Raw genomic sequence first — 15,269 nt, 5'->3', positions numbered from 1 at the left:
TACATGAGTAGGATGGGAATAGAGGGATACGGACCCCGGAAGTGCAGAAGATTTTAGTTTAGACGGGCAGCATGGTCGGCACGGGCTTGGAGGGCCGAAGGGCCTGTTCCTGTGCTGTACTTTTCTTTGTTCATTTACACACAGCCTGAAGCCCAGGTGTGGTTCACCTTGGCTGATTCAGCACCCCCAAATCCCAGGGGCAATAGGATCATTGACAGCCCCACATCAATGAATTCAGCGTTGAAGAAGGAGAATTGTCCAGGTGGGTGACACTCAGTTACAGCTGTTCCCACTAACAACTGATAATCACACATTCTTGAAGCTTATTTTTACAGACTCCCGATAGATTCTGCTTTTACAGTTACAGATTAGCAATACCTTTCCAAAAACAAAGATATTGCTTTCTCAAGCCTCATGGTTGGGTTTCAAAGCAGTTTTTCACTTCTATTTTCACTGAGCCATTCACTCCATCCTTCTCCCTGGCCACAGTTTGAAGCTGAACCAGTTCATTCTCAGTGCTGGTGTTGTATCTGATTTGGAGTGGAGTATCCGGCCCCATATCTGCACCATCATTAAACCACCATCCACCTTCCAGCAACATGACAAAGGGCCACCTGTACCCAGCCTAAACTCAACTGCAAACCCAAACCCTCATCTACGCTTCAGTTATCTTCAGGCCTGCCTATTCCATTGCATGGCTGACTGGCCTCCCATAAGATATAGGAGCAGAATTAGGCCACTCGGCCCATCGAGTCTGCTCCGCCATTCACTCATCCCCATTCTCCTGCCTTCTCCCCATAATCCCTCATCCCCATCTTCTAGCCACTGCTAATTTGGACGGATTCATGTCCCAACTCACACTAAATCCCGTTTACCCATCGCCCCCTCTGGTGATAGCTTTGCGTTGACATCCTGTCCAACTTTAAAATTCACAGTGTTCTTTGCAATCTGTCCAATCCCCCCCCCCCCCCCGCCGATCTCTGCAACCTCAACCCTCGGAGAGATCTTCACTCCCCCAATTCTAACCCTTGACAATCTCCAAATGTAATCAGTCTAACACTGGCAATCGTGCTTTCAGTTTCCTGGGTCCTTAGCTCTGGAATTCTGCCCCTAACTCCTCTCGTCTCTCCCTCCTCCTCATGATGCTCTTTAAAACCCTTTCAACAATAAACCTCCAACTGTGTGTTTGGTTGTTAAGATGTAAATTTTCACAGAAGTTAGTCAAAGCTGAAAGATTTTTGGGTGATTTGACTATTACATAATAATCCCTCATCAAGGTGAGTCTGCGGTCAGAATTACCCGATACCTTTGCTCAGTTACCCTAATATTCCTCTTGTGGCTACTGCTGGGTACTGCTTGACACCTGCCTGTGAAACAGGGAAGTTACACAATGTTATAGGCACTAAATGAATGCAAAATGTTGTTAGAATTCATAGAATTTAAAGTGCAGAAGGAGGCCATTTGGCCCATCGAGTCTGCATCGACCCTTGGAAATAGCACCCTACTTAAGACCACACTCCCACCATATCCCTGAAACCCAGTAACCCCATCTAACTTTTTTTTAGGACACTAAGGGCAATTGATCATGGCCAATCCACCTAACCTGCACATCTTTGGGCTGTGGGAGGAAACCGGAGCACCCGGAGGAAACCCACGCACACACGGGGAGGATGTGCAGACTCCGCACAGACAGTGACCCAGCCGGGAATCGAACCTGGGACCCTGGAGCTGTGATACAGCAGTGCTAACCACTGTTCCGCCCAAAGTTGTTCTTGAACTGCTAACCTGTGGGAGAATTTACAGGACGTTGGAGCAACATTAAACATGGAGACCGTCATCAACTGGATTGGAATGTATGTTACGTTGTGAAGTGAATCTTACCACAGACAAGTGACCGCTTTTTGCTTTGGAAATAATCAGTTCTGATCCAGATGTAAAATCAATTATTCCATCTTTTCCTTGTTTGATCCTGAACTTGATGCTGGAAAAGGAAAATGGAAATACATCAGGGGCAAAACATGGTGCAGGGTCACAGCGATCACGGCAGAGATTCCAGAACATGGCACAGGGTCACAGCGATCACGGCAGGGATTCCAGAACATGGCACAGGGTCACAGCGATCAGGGCAGAGATTCCAGAACATGGCGCAGGGTCTGAGTGATCAGGGCAGAGATTCCAGAACATGGCGCAGGGTCTGAGTGATCAGGGCAGAGATTCCAGAACATGGCTCAGGGTCACAGCGATCACGGCAGGGATTCCAGAACATGGCACAGGGTCACAGCGATCAGGGCAGAGATTCCAGAACATGGCGCAGGGTCTGAGTGATCAGGGCAGAGATTCCAGAACATGGCGCAGGGTCTGAGTGATCAGGGCAGAGATTCCAGAACATGGCCCAAGGTCACAGTGATCAGGACAGAGATTCCAGAACATGGCGAAGGGTCTGAGTGATCAGGGCAGAGATTCCAGAACATGGCGCAGGGTCTGAGTGATCAGGGCAGAGATTCCAGAACATGGCCCAAGGTCACAGTGATCAGGACAGAGATTCCAGAACATGGCGCAGGGTCTGAGTGATCAGGGCAGGGATTCCAGAACATGGTGCAGGGTCACAGCGATCACGGCAGAGATTCCAGAACATGGTGCAGGGTCACAGCGATCACGGCAGAGATTCCAGAACATGGCGCAGGGTCACAGCGATCAGGGCAGAGATTCCAGAACATGGCACAGGATCAGGGCAGAGATTCCAGAACATGGCACAGGGTCTGAGCGATCACGGCAGGGATTCCAGAACATGGCCCAAGGTCACAGTGATCAGGACAGAGATTCCAGAACATGGCGAAGGGTCTGAGTGATCAGGGCAGAGATTCCAGAACATGGCTCAGGGTCACAGTGATCAGGGCAGAGATTCCAGAACATGGCGCAGGGTCACAGTGATCAGGACAGAGATTCCAGAACATGGCGAAGGGTCTGAGCGATCAGGGCAGAGATTCCAGAACATGGCTCAGGGTCACAGTGATCAGGGCAGAGATTCCAGAACATGGCGAAGGGTCTGAGTGATCAGGGCAGAGTTTCCAGAACATGGCGCAGGATCAGGGCAGAGATTCCAGAACATGGTGCAGGGTCTGAGCGATCACGGCAGGGATTCCAGAACATGGCGCAGGATCAGGGCAGAGATTCCAGAACATGGTGCAGGGTCTGAGTGATCAGGGCAGAGATTCCAGAACATGGCTCAGGGTCACAGCGATCAGGGCAGAGATTCCAGAACATGGTGCAGGGTCTGAGTGATCAGGGCAGAGTTTCCAGAACATGGCGCAGGATCAGGGCAGAGATTCCAGAACATGGTGCAGGGTCTGAGTGATCAGGGCAGAGATTCCAGAACATGGCTCAGGGTCACAGCGATCAGGGCAGAGATTCCAGAACATGGCGCAGGGTCACAGCGATCAGGGCAGAGATTCCAGAACATGGCACAGGGTCACAGCGATCAGGGCAGAGATTCCAGAACATGGTGCAGGGTCACAGTGATCAGGGCAGGGATTCCAGAACATGGTGCAGGGTCACAGGGATCAGGGCAGAGATTCCAGAACATGGTGCAGGGTCACAGTGATCAGGGCAGGGATTCCAGAACATGGTGCAGGGTCACAGTGATCAGGGCAGGGATTCCAGAACATGGTGCAGGGTCACAGCGATCAGGGCAGAGATTCCAGAACATGGTGCAGGGTCACAGCGATCAGGGCAGGGATTCCAGAACATGGTGCAGGGTCTGAGTGATCAGGGCAGAGATTCCAGAACATGGTGCAGGGTCACAGTGATCAGGGCAGGGATTCCAGAACATGGCGCAGGGTCTGAGTGATCAGGGCAGAGATTCCAGAACATGGTGCAGGGTCACAGCGATCAGGGCAGAGATTCCAGAACATGGTGCAGGGTCACAGCGATCAGGGCAGGGATTCCAGAACATGGTGCAGGGTCTCAGAGCTCACCCCATCCCGAGGCAGTCGGGAGATTGAAAACAGCGCAAGCATAGAATGACAAATTAAAAGTGCTAGCTTGCAGCTTGGGGCTCCTGAGCTGACGTCAGAACTGAAGATTGACACAGTAGCAGCCAATTGGGTGGGTACGGTTGGGTAAGTATTTACTACTTTTATTGCTTTTAGTTCGTAATGTCCATATTTTGTGGTTTATAGTTTATAAAGGCTGTATTCTGTAGTAACAACAAACTTGGAAAGAAAGGCTGGAGAGTTTACTGATATTATTTGATTTGAAGAATCTTCCAAAATGTTTAATTTAAAGGAGTAAGTCATGGTAGGAGAGCTCAAAGCCACTGGGTGCTCCTCCTGCTCGATGTGGGAATCCAGGAACATTTCCAGTTCTTGAGGCTGGCATGTGTGCACAAATTGTCTCCAGCTGCAGCTCCTGGAAGCCCGGGTTTTGGAGCTGGTGTCACAGCTGAGGACACCGTGGAGCCTTTTGCTGTTTAGGGGCAGAGAGCCTACCTGCCCTGGTTGATGTTGAGGTTTAGGGGCAGTGAACCTACCTGCCCTGGTTGATGTTGCTGTTTAGGGGCAGAGAGCCTACCTGCCCAGGTTGATGTTGAGGTATAGGGGCAGAGAACCTACCTGCCCTGGTTGATGTTGAGGTATAGGGGCAGAGAGCCTACCTGCCCTGGTTGATGTTGCTGTTTAGGGGCAGAGAGCCTACCTGCCCTGGTTGATGTTGACGTTTAGGGGCAGAGAGCCTACCTGCCCTGGTTGATGTTGCTGTTTAGGGGCAGAGAGCCTACCTGCCCTGGTTGATGTTGCTGTTTAGGGGCAGAGAGCCTACCTGCCCTGGTTGATGTTGAGGTATAGGGGCAGAGAACCTACCTGCCCTGGTTGATGTTGCTGTTTAGGGGCAGAGAGCCTACCTGCCCTGGTTGATGTTGAGGTATAGGGGCAGAGAACCTACCTGCCCTGGTTGATGTTGCTGTTTAGGGGCAGAGAACCTACCTGCCCTGGTTGATGTTGCTGTTTAGGGGCAGAGAACCTACCTGCCCTGGTTGATGTTGCTGTTTAGGGGCAGAGAGCCTACCTGCCCTGGTTGATGTTGCTGTTTAGGGGCAGAGAGCCTACCTGCCCTGGTTGATGTTGAGGTATAGGGGCAGAGAACCTACCTGCCCTGGTTGATGTTGCTGTTTAGGGGCAGAGAGCCTACCTGCCCTGGTTGATGTTGAGGTTTAGGGGCAGTGAACCTACCTGCCCTGGTTGATGTTGCTGTTTAGGGGCAGAGAGCCTACCTGCCCTGGTTGATGTTGAGGTTCAGGGACAACGAGCCTACCTGCCCTGGTTGATGTTGAGGTTTAGGGGCAGAGAGCCTACCTGCCCTGGTTGATGTTGAGGTTTAGGGGCAGAGAGCTTACCTGCCCTGGTTGATGTTGAGGTTTAGGGGCAGAGAACCTACCTGCCCTGGTTGATGTTGAGGTATAGGGGCAGAGAGCCTACCTGCCCTGGTTGATGTTGCTGTTTAGGGGCAGAGAGCCTACCTGCCCTGGTTGATGTTGCTGTTTAGGGGCAGAGAGCCTACCTGCCCTGGTTGATGTTGAGGTTTAGGGGCAGAGAGACTACCTGCCCTGGTTGATGTTGCTGTTTAGGGGCAGAGAGCCTACCTGCCCTGGTTGATGTTGCTGTTTAGGGGCAGAGAGCCTACCTGCCCTGGTTGATGTTGAGGTTTAGGGGCAGAGAACCTACCTGCCCTGGTTGATGTTGAGGTTTAGGGGCAGTGAACCTACCTGCCCTGGTTGATGTTGAGGTATAGGGGCAGAGAGCCTACCTGCCCTCGTTGATGTTGAGGTTTAGGGGCAGACAGTCTACCTGCCCTGGCTGATGTTGCTGTTTAGGGGCAGAGAGCCTACCTGCCCTGGTTGATGTTGCTGTTTAGGGGCAGAGAGCCTACCTGCCCTGGTTGATGTTGAGGTTTAGGGGCAGTGAACCTACCTGCCCTGGTTGATGTTGAGGTTTAGGGGCAGAGAGCCTACCTGCCCTGGTTGATGTTGCTGTTTAGGGGCAGAGAGCCTACCTGCCCTGGTTGATGTTGAGGTATAGGGGCAGAGAACCTACCTGCCCTGGTTGATGTTGAGGTATAGGGGCAGAGAGACTACCTGCCCAGGTTGATGTTGCTGTTTAGGGGCAGAGAGCCTACCTGCCCTGGTTGATGTTGCTGTTTAGGGGCAGAGAGCCTACCTGCCCTGGTTGATGTTGAGGTTTAGGGGCAGAGAGCCTACCTGCCCTGGTTGATGTTGCTGTTTAGGGGCAGTGAACCTACCTGCCCTGGTTGATGTTGCTGTTTAGGGGCAAAGAGCCTACCTGCCCTGGTTAATGTTGAGGTATAGGGGCAGAGAGCCTACCTGCCCTGGTTAATGTTGAGGTATAGGGGCAGAGAGCCTACCTGCCCTGGTTGATGTTGCTGTTTAGGGGCAGAGAGCCTACCTGCCCTGGTTGATGTTGCTGTTTAGGGGCAGAGAGCCTACCTGCCCTGGTTGATGTTGAGGTATAGGGGCAGAGAGCCTACCTGCCCTGGTTGATGTTGCTGTTTAGGGGCAGAGAACCTACCTGCCCTGGTTGATGTTGCTGTTTAGGGGCAGAGAACCTACCTGCCCTGGTTGATGTTGAGGTTTAGGGGCAGATAGCCTACCTGCCCTGGTTGATGTTGCTGTTTAGGGGCAGAGAACCTACCTGCCCTGGTTGATGTTGAGGTTTAGGGGCAGATAGCCTACCTGCCCTGGTTGATGTTGCTGTTTAGGGGCAGAGAGCCTACCTGCCATGGTTGATGTTGAGATATATGGGCAGAGAGCCTACCTGCCCTGGTTGATGTTGAGGTTTAGGGGCAGTGAACCTACCTGCCCTGGTTGATGTTGAGGTTTAGGGGCAGTGAACCTACCTGCCCTGGTTGATGTTGAGGTTTAGGGGCAGAGAGTCTACCTGCCCTGGTTGATGTTTAGGTTTAGGGGCAGAGAGCCTACCTGCCCTGGTTGATGTTGAGGTTTAGGGGCAGAGAGCCTACCTGCCCTGGTTGATGTTGAGGTTTAGGGGCAGAGAGCCTACCTGCCCTGGTTGATGTTGAGGTTTAGGGGCAGAGAGCCTACCTGCCCTGGTTGATGTTGCTGTTTAGGGGCAGAGAGCCTACCTGCCCTGGTTGATGTTGCTGTTTAGGGGCAGAGAGCCTACCTGCCCTGGTTGATGTTGAGGTATAGGGGCAGAGAGCCTACCTGCCCTGGTTGATGTTGAGGTATAGGGGCAGTGAACCTACCTGCCCTGGTTGATGTTGCTGTTTAGGGGCAGTGAACCTACCTGCCCTGGTTGATGTTGCTGTTTAGGGGCAGAGAACCTACCTGCCCTGGTTGATGTTGCTGTTTAGGGGCAGAGAGCCTACCTGCCCTGGTTGATGTTGAGGTTTAGGGGCAGAGAGCCTACCTGCCCTGGTTGATGTTGAGGTATAGGGGCAGAGAGCCTACCTGCCCTGGTTGATGTTGAGGTATAGGGGCAGTGAACCTACCTGCCCTGGTTGATGTTGAGGTTTAGGGGCAGAGAGCCTACCTGCCCTGGTTGATGTTGAGGTATAGGGGCAGAGAGCCTACCTGCCCTGGTTGATGTTGAGGTTTAGGGGCAGAGAGCCTACCTGCCCTGGTTGATGTTGCTGTTTAGGGGCAGAGAGCCTACCTGCCCTGGTTGATGTTGCTGTTTAGGGGCAGAGAGCCTACCTGCCCTGGTTGATGTTGAGGTATAGGGGCAGAGAGCCTACCTGCCCTGGTTGATGTTGAGGTTTAGGGGCAGAGAGCCTACCTGCCCTGGTTGATGTTGAGGTATAGGGGCAGAGAGCCTACCTGCCCTGGTTGATGTTGAGGTTTAGGGGCAGAGAGCCTACCTGCCCTGGTTGATGTTGCTGTTTAGGGGCAGAGAGCCTACCTGCCCTGGTTGATGTTGCTGTTTAGGGGCAGAGAGCCTACCTGCCCTGGTTGATGTTGAGGTATAGGGGCAGAGAGCCTACCTGCCCTGGTTGATGTTGAGGTTTAGGGGCAGAGAGCCTACCTGCCCTGGTTGATGTTGATGCTGTTCACTTTATCAGCTGCCATGGCCAGTTTTGTCAGTGTCTCAATCACATGATCGCTCCGCAGAACCACATCGCCCTTCGACACAAGAAAGAGACACATTCACAGAATGACCAATCTGTTCTCGTTGCACTGCTTGACAGGGCGGGGCAAACAGAGACAATTGTAACGTTGAAAAGAAAAATGGATAAATCCTTGTCAAAAAAAGCCAGGGCTGTGCATTATATTCTCCAATGTGGACAGCGTTACCAATTTTCACACATCATCAATCCTAACACACACGGCAGTGGAGGGAAACGGAGTTAACCTATCAGGTTGTTGTCCACTCTGATGAACTGAAATTTTAACTCTGTTTTTCCACCACAGATACTGACTGACCTACTGACCCACAGATACTGACTGACCTACTGACCCACAGATACTGACTGACCTGCTGACCCACAGATACTGACTGACCTACTGACCCACAGATACTGACTGACCTACTGAGCATTTCCAGCAATTTCCATCTGTATTTCAGATTTCCAGCACCCACAGGATTTTACTTCTGCACAACATTGGATTACAAAGTGGCACAGTGCCTCACAGCACCAGGTACCCAGGTGGCACAGTGGTTAGCAATGCTGCCTCACAGCACCAGGTACCCAGGCGGCACAGTGGTTAGCAATGCTGCCTCAGAGCCGCAGGTACCCAGGTGGCACAGTGGTTAGCAATGCTGCCTCAGAGCACTAGACCAAAGTTGTGGTTAAGTGGATTGGCCATGCCAAAATTGTCCCTTAGTGTGCAGGGTAGATTACAGGGATAGGGTGGGAGGGATGGAGGAGTGGATTTGGGTAGAATGCTCTTTTAGAGAGTTGATGGGCCAAATGGCCTCCTTTTGCACAGTAGGGATTTTATGGATCTGTGGCCGGGACTCACCAATCCCATAACTAGTGTTTAATGGCAGATTGCTGATTGCTTGAGGATATCGAAGCTGTAAGTCTTCATCATCTTCTGCGAGTCTTCTGATAACCGAAGAGTCAGATGTTAAGGGCCCAGCAACTGAAGTACAGATACCGAGAAGAACGACTCTGCTCTTCTTCAAACGTGTCATGGGATTCTTTACCCTCACCAGAGAGGGAGGACGGGTCCTCAGTATAACATTGATCCGATAGGCGAGCAATCGCTTGCTATTGCACTGGCAGTGTCAGCCTAAATCTGCTGGGTTTCCTGGAGCAGGATTTGAATCTATGATACTCTGATATGACAGTGCAACTCACTGAGCCACAGATGGGATGGATGTGACCATGGTGACAACACAATGATCAGGACATTACACAACAATCATTAATGATGCACATTCTCAATTTCTTATTCAATGGTTCAGGTTGTTACACATTCAAAACAATCAGCTATAAGAGTGGCGTAGAGTAAACAAGCTGGCATTATACAGATCAATTTCCCATTTCACCCCGTATCCTACACAATTCATCACAGAGCCAAGGCGCACAGGCATTGCACAGTGACCAACATACCTTCTGCTTATTGTCTTCACAGGGGACATGGAGAACGAAGAGACCATCACTCAGGGAGCTGACTGATATTCCTGCGCAAAGAAAGCAAACAAGGTCAAACTGACTTCAAAACAGGCGGGCCACAAAACCATCCAGCACATCTTTTCTATGTCTGTCCTTACAAAAGTAATTCAAAGCACGGGGTTAGATACAGAGTACAGTTCCCTCTACACTGTCCCCATCAAACACTCCCAGGACAGGTACAGCACGGGGTTAGATACAGAGTAAAGCTCCCTCTACACTGTCCCCATCAAACACTCCCAGGACAGGGACAGCACGGGGTTCGATACAGAGTAAAGCTCCCTCTACTCTGTCCCCATCAAACACTCCCAGGGCAGGTACAGCACGGGGTTAGATACAGAGTAAAGCTCCCTCAACACTGTCCCCATCAAAAATTCCCAGGACAGGTACAGCACGGGGTTAGATACAGAGTAAAGCTCCCTCTACACTGTCCCCATCAAACACTCCCAGGACAGGTACAGCACGGGGTTAGATACAGAGTAAAGCTCCCTCTACAATGTCCGCATCAATCACTCCCAGGACAGGTACAGAACGGGGTTAGATACAGAGTAAAGCTCCCTCTACACTGTTCCCATCAAATACTCCCAGGACAGGTACAGCATGGGGTTAGATACAGAGTAAAACTCCCTCTACAATGTCCGCATCAATCACTCCCAGGACAGGTACAGCACGGGGTTAGATCCAGAGTAAAGCTCCCTCTACACTGTCCCCATCAAACACTCCTAGGACAGGTACAGCACGGGGTTAGATACAGAGTAAAGCTCCCTCTACAATGTCCGCATCAATCACTCCCAGGACAGGTACAGCACGGGGTTAGATACAGAGTAAAGCTCCCTACACTGTCCCCATCAAACACTCCCAGGACAGGTACAGCACGGGGTTAGATACTGAGTAAAGCTCCCTCTACACTGTCCCCATCAAACACTCCCAGGACAGGTACAGAATGGGGTTAGATACAGAGTAAAGCTCCCTCTACAATGTCCGCATCAATCACTCCCAGGACAGGTACAGCACGGGGTTAGATACAGAGTAAAGCTCCCTCTACACTGTCCCCATCAAACACTCCCAGGACAGGTACAGCACGGGGTTAGATACAGAGTAAAGCTCCCTCTACACTGTCCCCATCAAACACTCCCAGGACAGGTACAGCACGGGGTTAGATACAGAGTAAAGCTCCCTCTACACTGTCCCCATCAGACACTCCCAGGACAGGTACAGCACAAGATGCTGAAGATGATTGTGCACCAAAAGATTGTTCTAAATTCATGGCAGTTTTAAAATAAATTTTTTTTTTTTTTAATTTAGATTACCCAATTATTTTTTCCAATTAAGGGGCAATTTAGCGTGGCCAATCCACCTACTCTGCACATTTGTGGGTTGTGGGGGTGAAACCCACGCAGACACGGTGAGAATGTGCAAACTCCACATGGACAGTGACCCAGAGCCGGGATCGAACCTGGGACCTCAGCGCCGTGAGGCAGCAGTGCTAACCACTAGGCCACCGTGCTGCCCGCAGTTTTAAAATAATAAGAATTGGAACAGACGGCACAGCCATTTCGTGTTATTTGTATGTTAAATTGAAAAGGAGGACTTCAGCAAAGTTCAGAGCTGTGCAACATCAGCTTTCTGTCGGAGTTCTGACCTCCTGCCACATCGGTTTGTGATTGATGCTCGACAATTTAAAGAGACTCCGCAGAGATCCCGATTCCCGGTCATGTGGGATCTCAGCACATCACAAAACAAGCTTGAAGCAACTGCAAACATCTTCAGCCAGAAGGGGTTCCCAGCAACACAGGTCGCAGACTTTAATAAGCTTAATCTTTTATTAATAATCTTTTTGATTATTGTCACAAGTAGGCCTACATTAACACTGCAATGAAGTTACTGTGAAAATGCTTGCTGTCAGTAAGTATTGCAACGTCTGGGGCCTGCTGTCAAAGCCAGAGTGGAAGACCTGGCTAACCCAACTCTTCAAACCTGATCTTGACCCTTACCCACAGGTGGGTCACCTGCAGAAGGTTGGCTTTCAAATGTTTAAATGAAAGAAAACTGTTGAACGTTACACTGCTGCCCCCCCCAACCCCCTGTACATTCCACGTAACCAACTGAATCGGAGTCTCTCTCACTGCCAATGTAAAAAAAGTTTTACATTTTATTTTTTCAATTAAGGGGCAATTTAGCATGGCCAATACACCTACTGGTGGGTGTAGGGGCAGAGAGCCTACCTGCCCGATCGCGTATCGTGACAGCGTCTCCACCCCCTTCAACACTTCGCTATGCTGCTGCACCGGCTCCGACTCCTTTCCCAACACCTCCTTTATCAGCACCAAGGCCTCATCCATCAACCCTGAGGGTCTCCATCATTCCCCTCCCTTGCCTTTTGAAATGCTTGCTGAGCTGTTAATCAAATTTGACAGCCATTACCTCCGCCAATGTATCTACTGCGATCCTCCGGATAAACGTGCCTCCGCCATCCTAGCTCCCCTGGGCTCACACCTTACTCAGCTCCTCGGATGGACTAGTGCTCCCATCTTTGCTGAATCATATTCTTTCTTGGGCCTTTTGGCATACTCGCACCAAAGACTCGAATGGGATGAATTTGCCCACCAATTACCCCGGAAACCGGGTAAAACGGGAGCTGCCTTACGTACCACCTCCTTCTACGCCGCCAAGTCCGACAAGATTCATGCTTGGGTCTGACAGTAACGTTATGAGGGGCATGGAGAGAGTGGATAGTCAGAGGCTTTTTCCCAGGGTGTAAGTGGCAATTACTAGGGGGCATAGGTTTGAGGTGCGAGGGGCAAGGTTTACAGGAGATGTGCGAGGGAAGGTTTTTTACACAGAGGGTGGTGGGAGCCTGGAACTCGCTGTCGGGGGAGGTGGTGGAAGCAGGGATGATAGTGACCTTTGACAAATACATGAATAGGATGGGAATAGAGGGATGTGATCCCCGGAAGGGTCGGGGTTTTTTAGTTTAGACGGGCAGCATAGTCGGTGCAGGCTGGGAGGGCCGAAGGGCCTGTTCCTGTGCTGTAATTCTCTTTCTTCTTTATTTGCATCGCGCAAATGACGGCAATGACCATGTCCATCAAGAGAGAATGTAATCATCGTCCCTGGACATTAAACAGCATTACCATCACCGGATCCCTCACTATCAACATCCTGGGGGTTACTGTTGATCAGAAACTGAACTGGACCCAGCCACATTAATACTGTAGCTACCAGAGCAGGTCAAAGGCTAGGAATCCCGTAGACAGTAACTCACCTAGGGGCAGCATGGTGGCACAGTGGTTAGCACTGCTGCCTCACCGCGCCAAGATCCCAGGTTCAATCCCAGCCCCAGGCCATTGTCCATGTGGAGGTTGGACATTCTCCCCGTGTCTGCATGGGTCTCACCCCCACAACCCAAAGATGTGCGGGCTAGGTGGATTGGCCACGCTAAATTGCCCCTTAATTGGAAAAAAATTGGGTACTCTAAATTTATTTTTAAAAAATATATTAACTCACCTCCTGACTCCCCAAAGCCTGTCTCCCATCTGCAATGCACAAGTCAGGAGTGTGATGGAATACTCTCCACTTGCCTGGATGAGCGCAGCTCCAACAACACTCAAGCTCAACACCATCCAGGACAAAGCAGCCCCGCTTGATTGCTCCCCCTTCCACAGACATTCACTCCCTCCCCCACCGACACACAGTGGCAGCCGTGTGTACCATCTACAAGATGCTCTGCAGGAACTCACCAAGGTTCCTTAGGCAGCACCTTCCAAACCCACGGCCACTACCATCTAGAAGGACAAGAGCAGCAGATACCTGGGAACCCCACCACCTGGAGGTTCCCCTCCAAGTCACTCACCACACTGACTTGGAAATATATCGGCCGTTCCTTCACTGTCGCTGGGGCAACATCCTGGAACTCCCTCCCTAACAGCACAGTGGGTGTACCTACACCTCAAGGACTGCAGCGGTTCAAGAAGGCAGCTCACCAGCACCTTCTGAAGGCCAACTAGGGATGGACAATAAATGCTGGTCTTACCGGCGACGCCCACAGCCCGGGATAAAATAGAAAACATTATTCAATCAGGTTTACGTTTTGACTAAAGGATGGAAAGTAGTGCTGATAAATCCACTAGGTTTAATAGCATCGTGCTTCATTTTTGTTCTACAAAGTTCCCAATTCCAAGTTTTAGCCGAACTACTCTTCGTGATTCAGGCTGAGAAACCGGTTTCACAAATAACAGCTTTTCACCCCGACAGTGGTCATTCTCCATGTATATTGGAGGGCTGATCAACTCAGGGGGGCATCATAGTTGAGCCTGATTGATACAAACAAGACCAAGTGGAAGTGAGCTCCACCCCTCCTATTAACTCCTCCTCCCTCTCCATCACCTCCCTCCTTCCATTTCTGCATCCCCCCCCCCCATACCTTTCAGGTTGGGATATTCAATCCTCTGTTTCAGCTTGGCTTCTTCCACAATGAAGACACTGTCCGCAGTGACCAGCAGCTGCCGCACTCTCGGCCTGTAACCGTTCCGATCGTACTTCACCACAGCTACGGCGTACTGCAAGAAACAAACCAGGACTTACTACCAGAGAGAGAGAGAGAGTGAGTGCTCACGGTCACATCGCAGAGCAGCTGTCCCAAAACACACTCCACCAACCCACAAAAACCTCAACACCATTCACACAGAGAAACCTCCACACGTGATCTGTGTCACTTTCATCTCCCACTCTTCCAACTCCCTGATTAGAAAATGAGTCACCCCAATGTCTCCTTAATCTGGGGCAGCAGGGTAGCATGGTGGTTAGCATAAATGCTTCACAGCTCCAGGGTCCCAGGTTCGATTCCCGGCTGGGTCACTGTCTGTGCGGAGTCTGCACGTCCTCCCCCTGTGTGCGTGGGTTTCCTCCGGGTGCTCCGGTTTCCTCCCACAGTTCAAAGATGTGCGGGTTAGGTGGATTGGCCATGCTAAATTGCCCGTAGTGTCCTAATAGTAAGGTTAAGGGGGGGGAGTTGTTGGGTTACGGGTATAGGGTGGATACGTGGGTTTGAGTAGGGTGATCATGGCTCGGCACAACATCGAGGGCCGAAGGGCCTGTTCTGTGCTGTTCTATGTTCTATGTTTAACTAACTGTGCAGCTTTCCTCGGCCTGCCCTACCCTCACGCTTTTACAATGTATTCATCGGATCTTACAGCACAAGGGGCCATTCGGCCTATTGAACTGCCCCTGGCTCTTTGCTAATGAGACCCACTCCCCTGTCCCTTTCCCATAACCCTGCACTTTCTCCATTTTATTAGTTTACACAATTCCCCTTTGTAAAGGATTATTGAAACTGTGTCCACCCCTATGCAGCACATTCCAGATTGTAACAACTCTGATGTTTGGTGAGACAGGACCCATCCTTCCTGGGCATCAGCTGTGTCTCGGTGAGTAGAACTCAAGTATATCCTGACCTCAAATTCTATTCTAGCCTTGAGCACAAATATCAGGGTTTACATTCCAGTGCAGTACCGAGGGCGTGCTGCACTGTCAGAGGGTCAGTGCTGAGGGAGTGCCGCACTGTCAGAGGGTCAGTACTGAGGGAGTGCTGCACTGTCAGAGGGTCAGTACTGAGGGAGTGC

General features: G+C 50.9%; 1 protein-coding gene across 1 annotated transcript in view; it reads right to left on the bottom strand.

Annotated features, from left to right (window-relative positions):
• The window catches only part of LOC119974360 (unconventional myosin-Ic-like), a 71,544-nt gene that overhangs the window by 4,904 nt on the left and 51,371 nt on the right, over window positions 1–15,269 (bottom strand). The window contains exons 21-24 of the mRNA XM_038813131.1: window positions 14,072–14,207; window positions 9,589–9,659; window positions 8,055–8,152; window positions 1,882–1,981 (exon numbers count right to left, since the gene is read on the bottom strand). Of these exons, the coding sequence (XP_038669059.1) occupies window positions 1,882–1,981; window positions 8,055–8,152; window positions 9,589–9,659; window positions 14,072–14,207 (405 nt within the window). The remainder of the gene's footprint in view (window positions 1–1,881; window positions 1,982–8,054; window positions 8,153–9,588; window positions 9,660–14,071; window positions 14,208–15,269) is intronic.

The sequence above is a fragment of the Scyliorhinus canicula genome, chromosome 12 (assembly GCF_902713615.1).
Source record: "Scyliorhinus canicula chromosome 12, sScyCan1.1, whole genome shotgun sequence".
In the NCBI taxonomy this organism is placed as follows: domain Eukaryota; kingdom Metazoa; phylum Chordata; class Chondrichthyes; order Carcharhiniformes; family Scyliorhinidae; genus Scyliorhinus; species Scyliorhinus canicula.
This window is presented reverse-complemented; position numbering and strand designations above follow the sequence as displayed.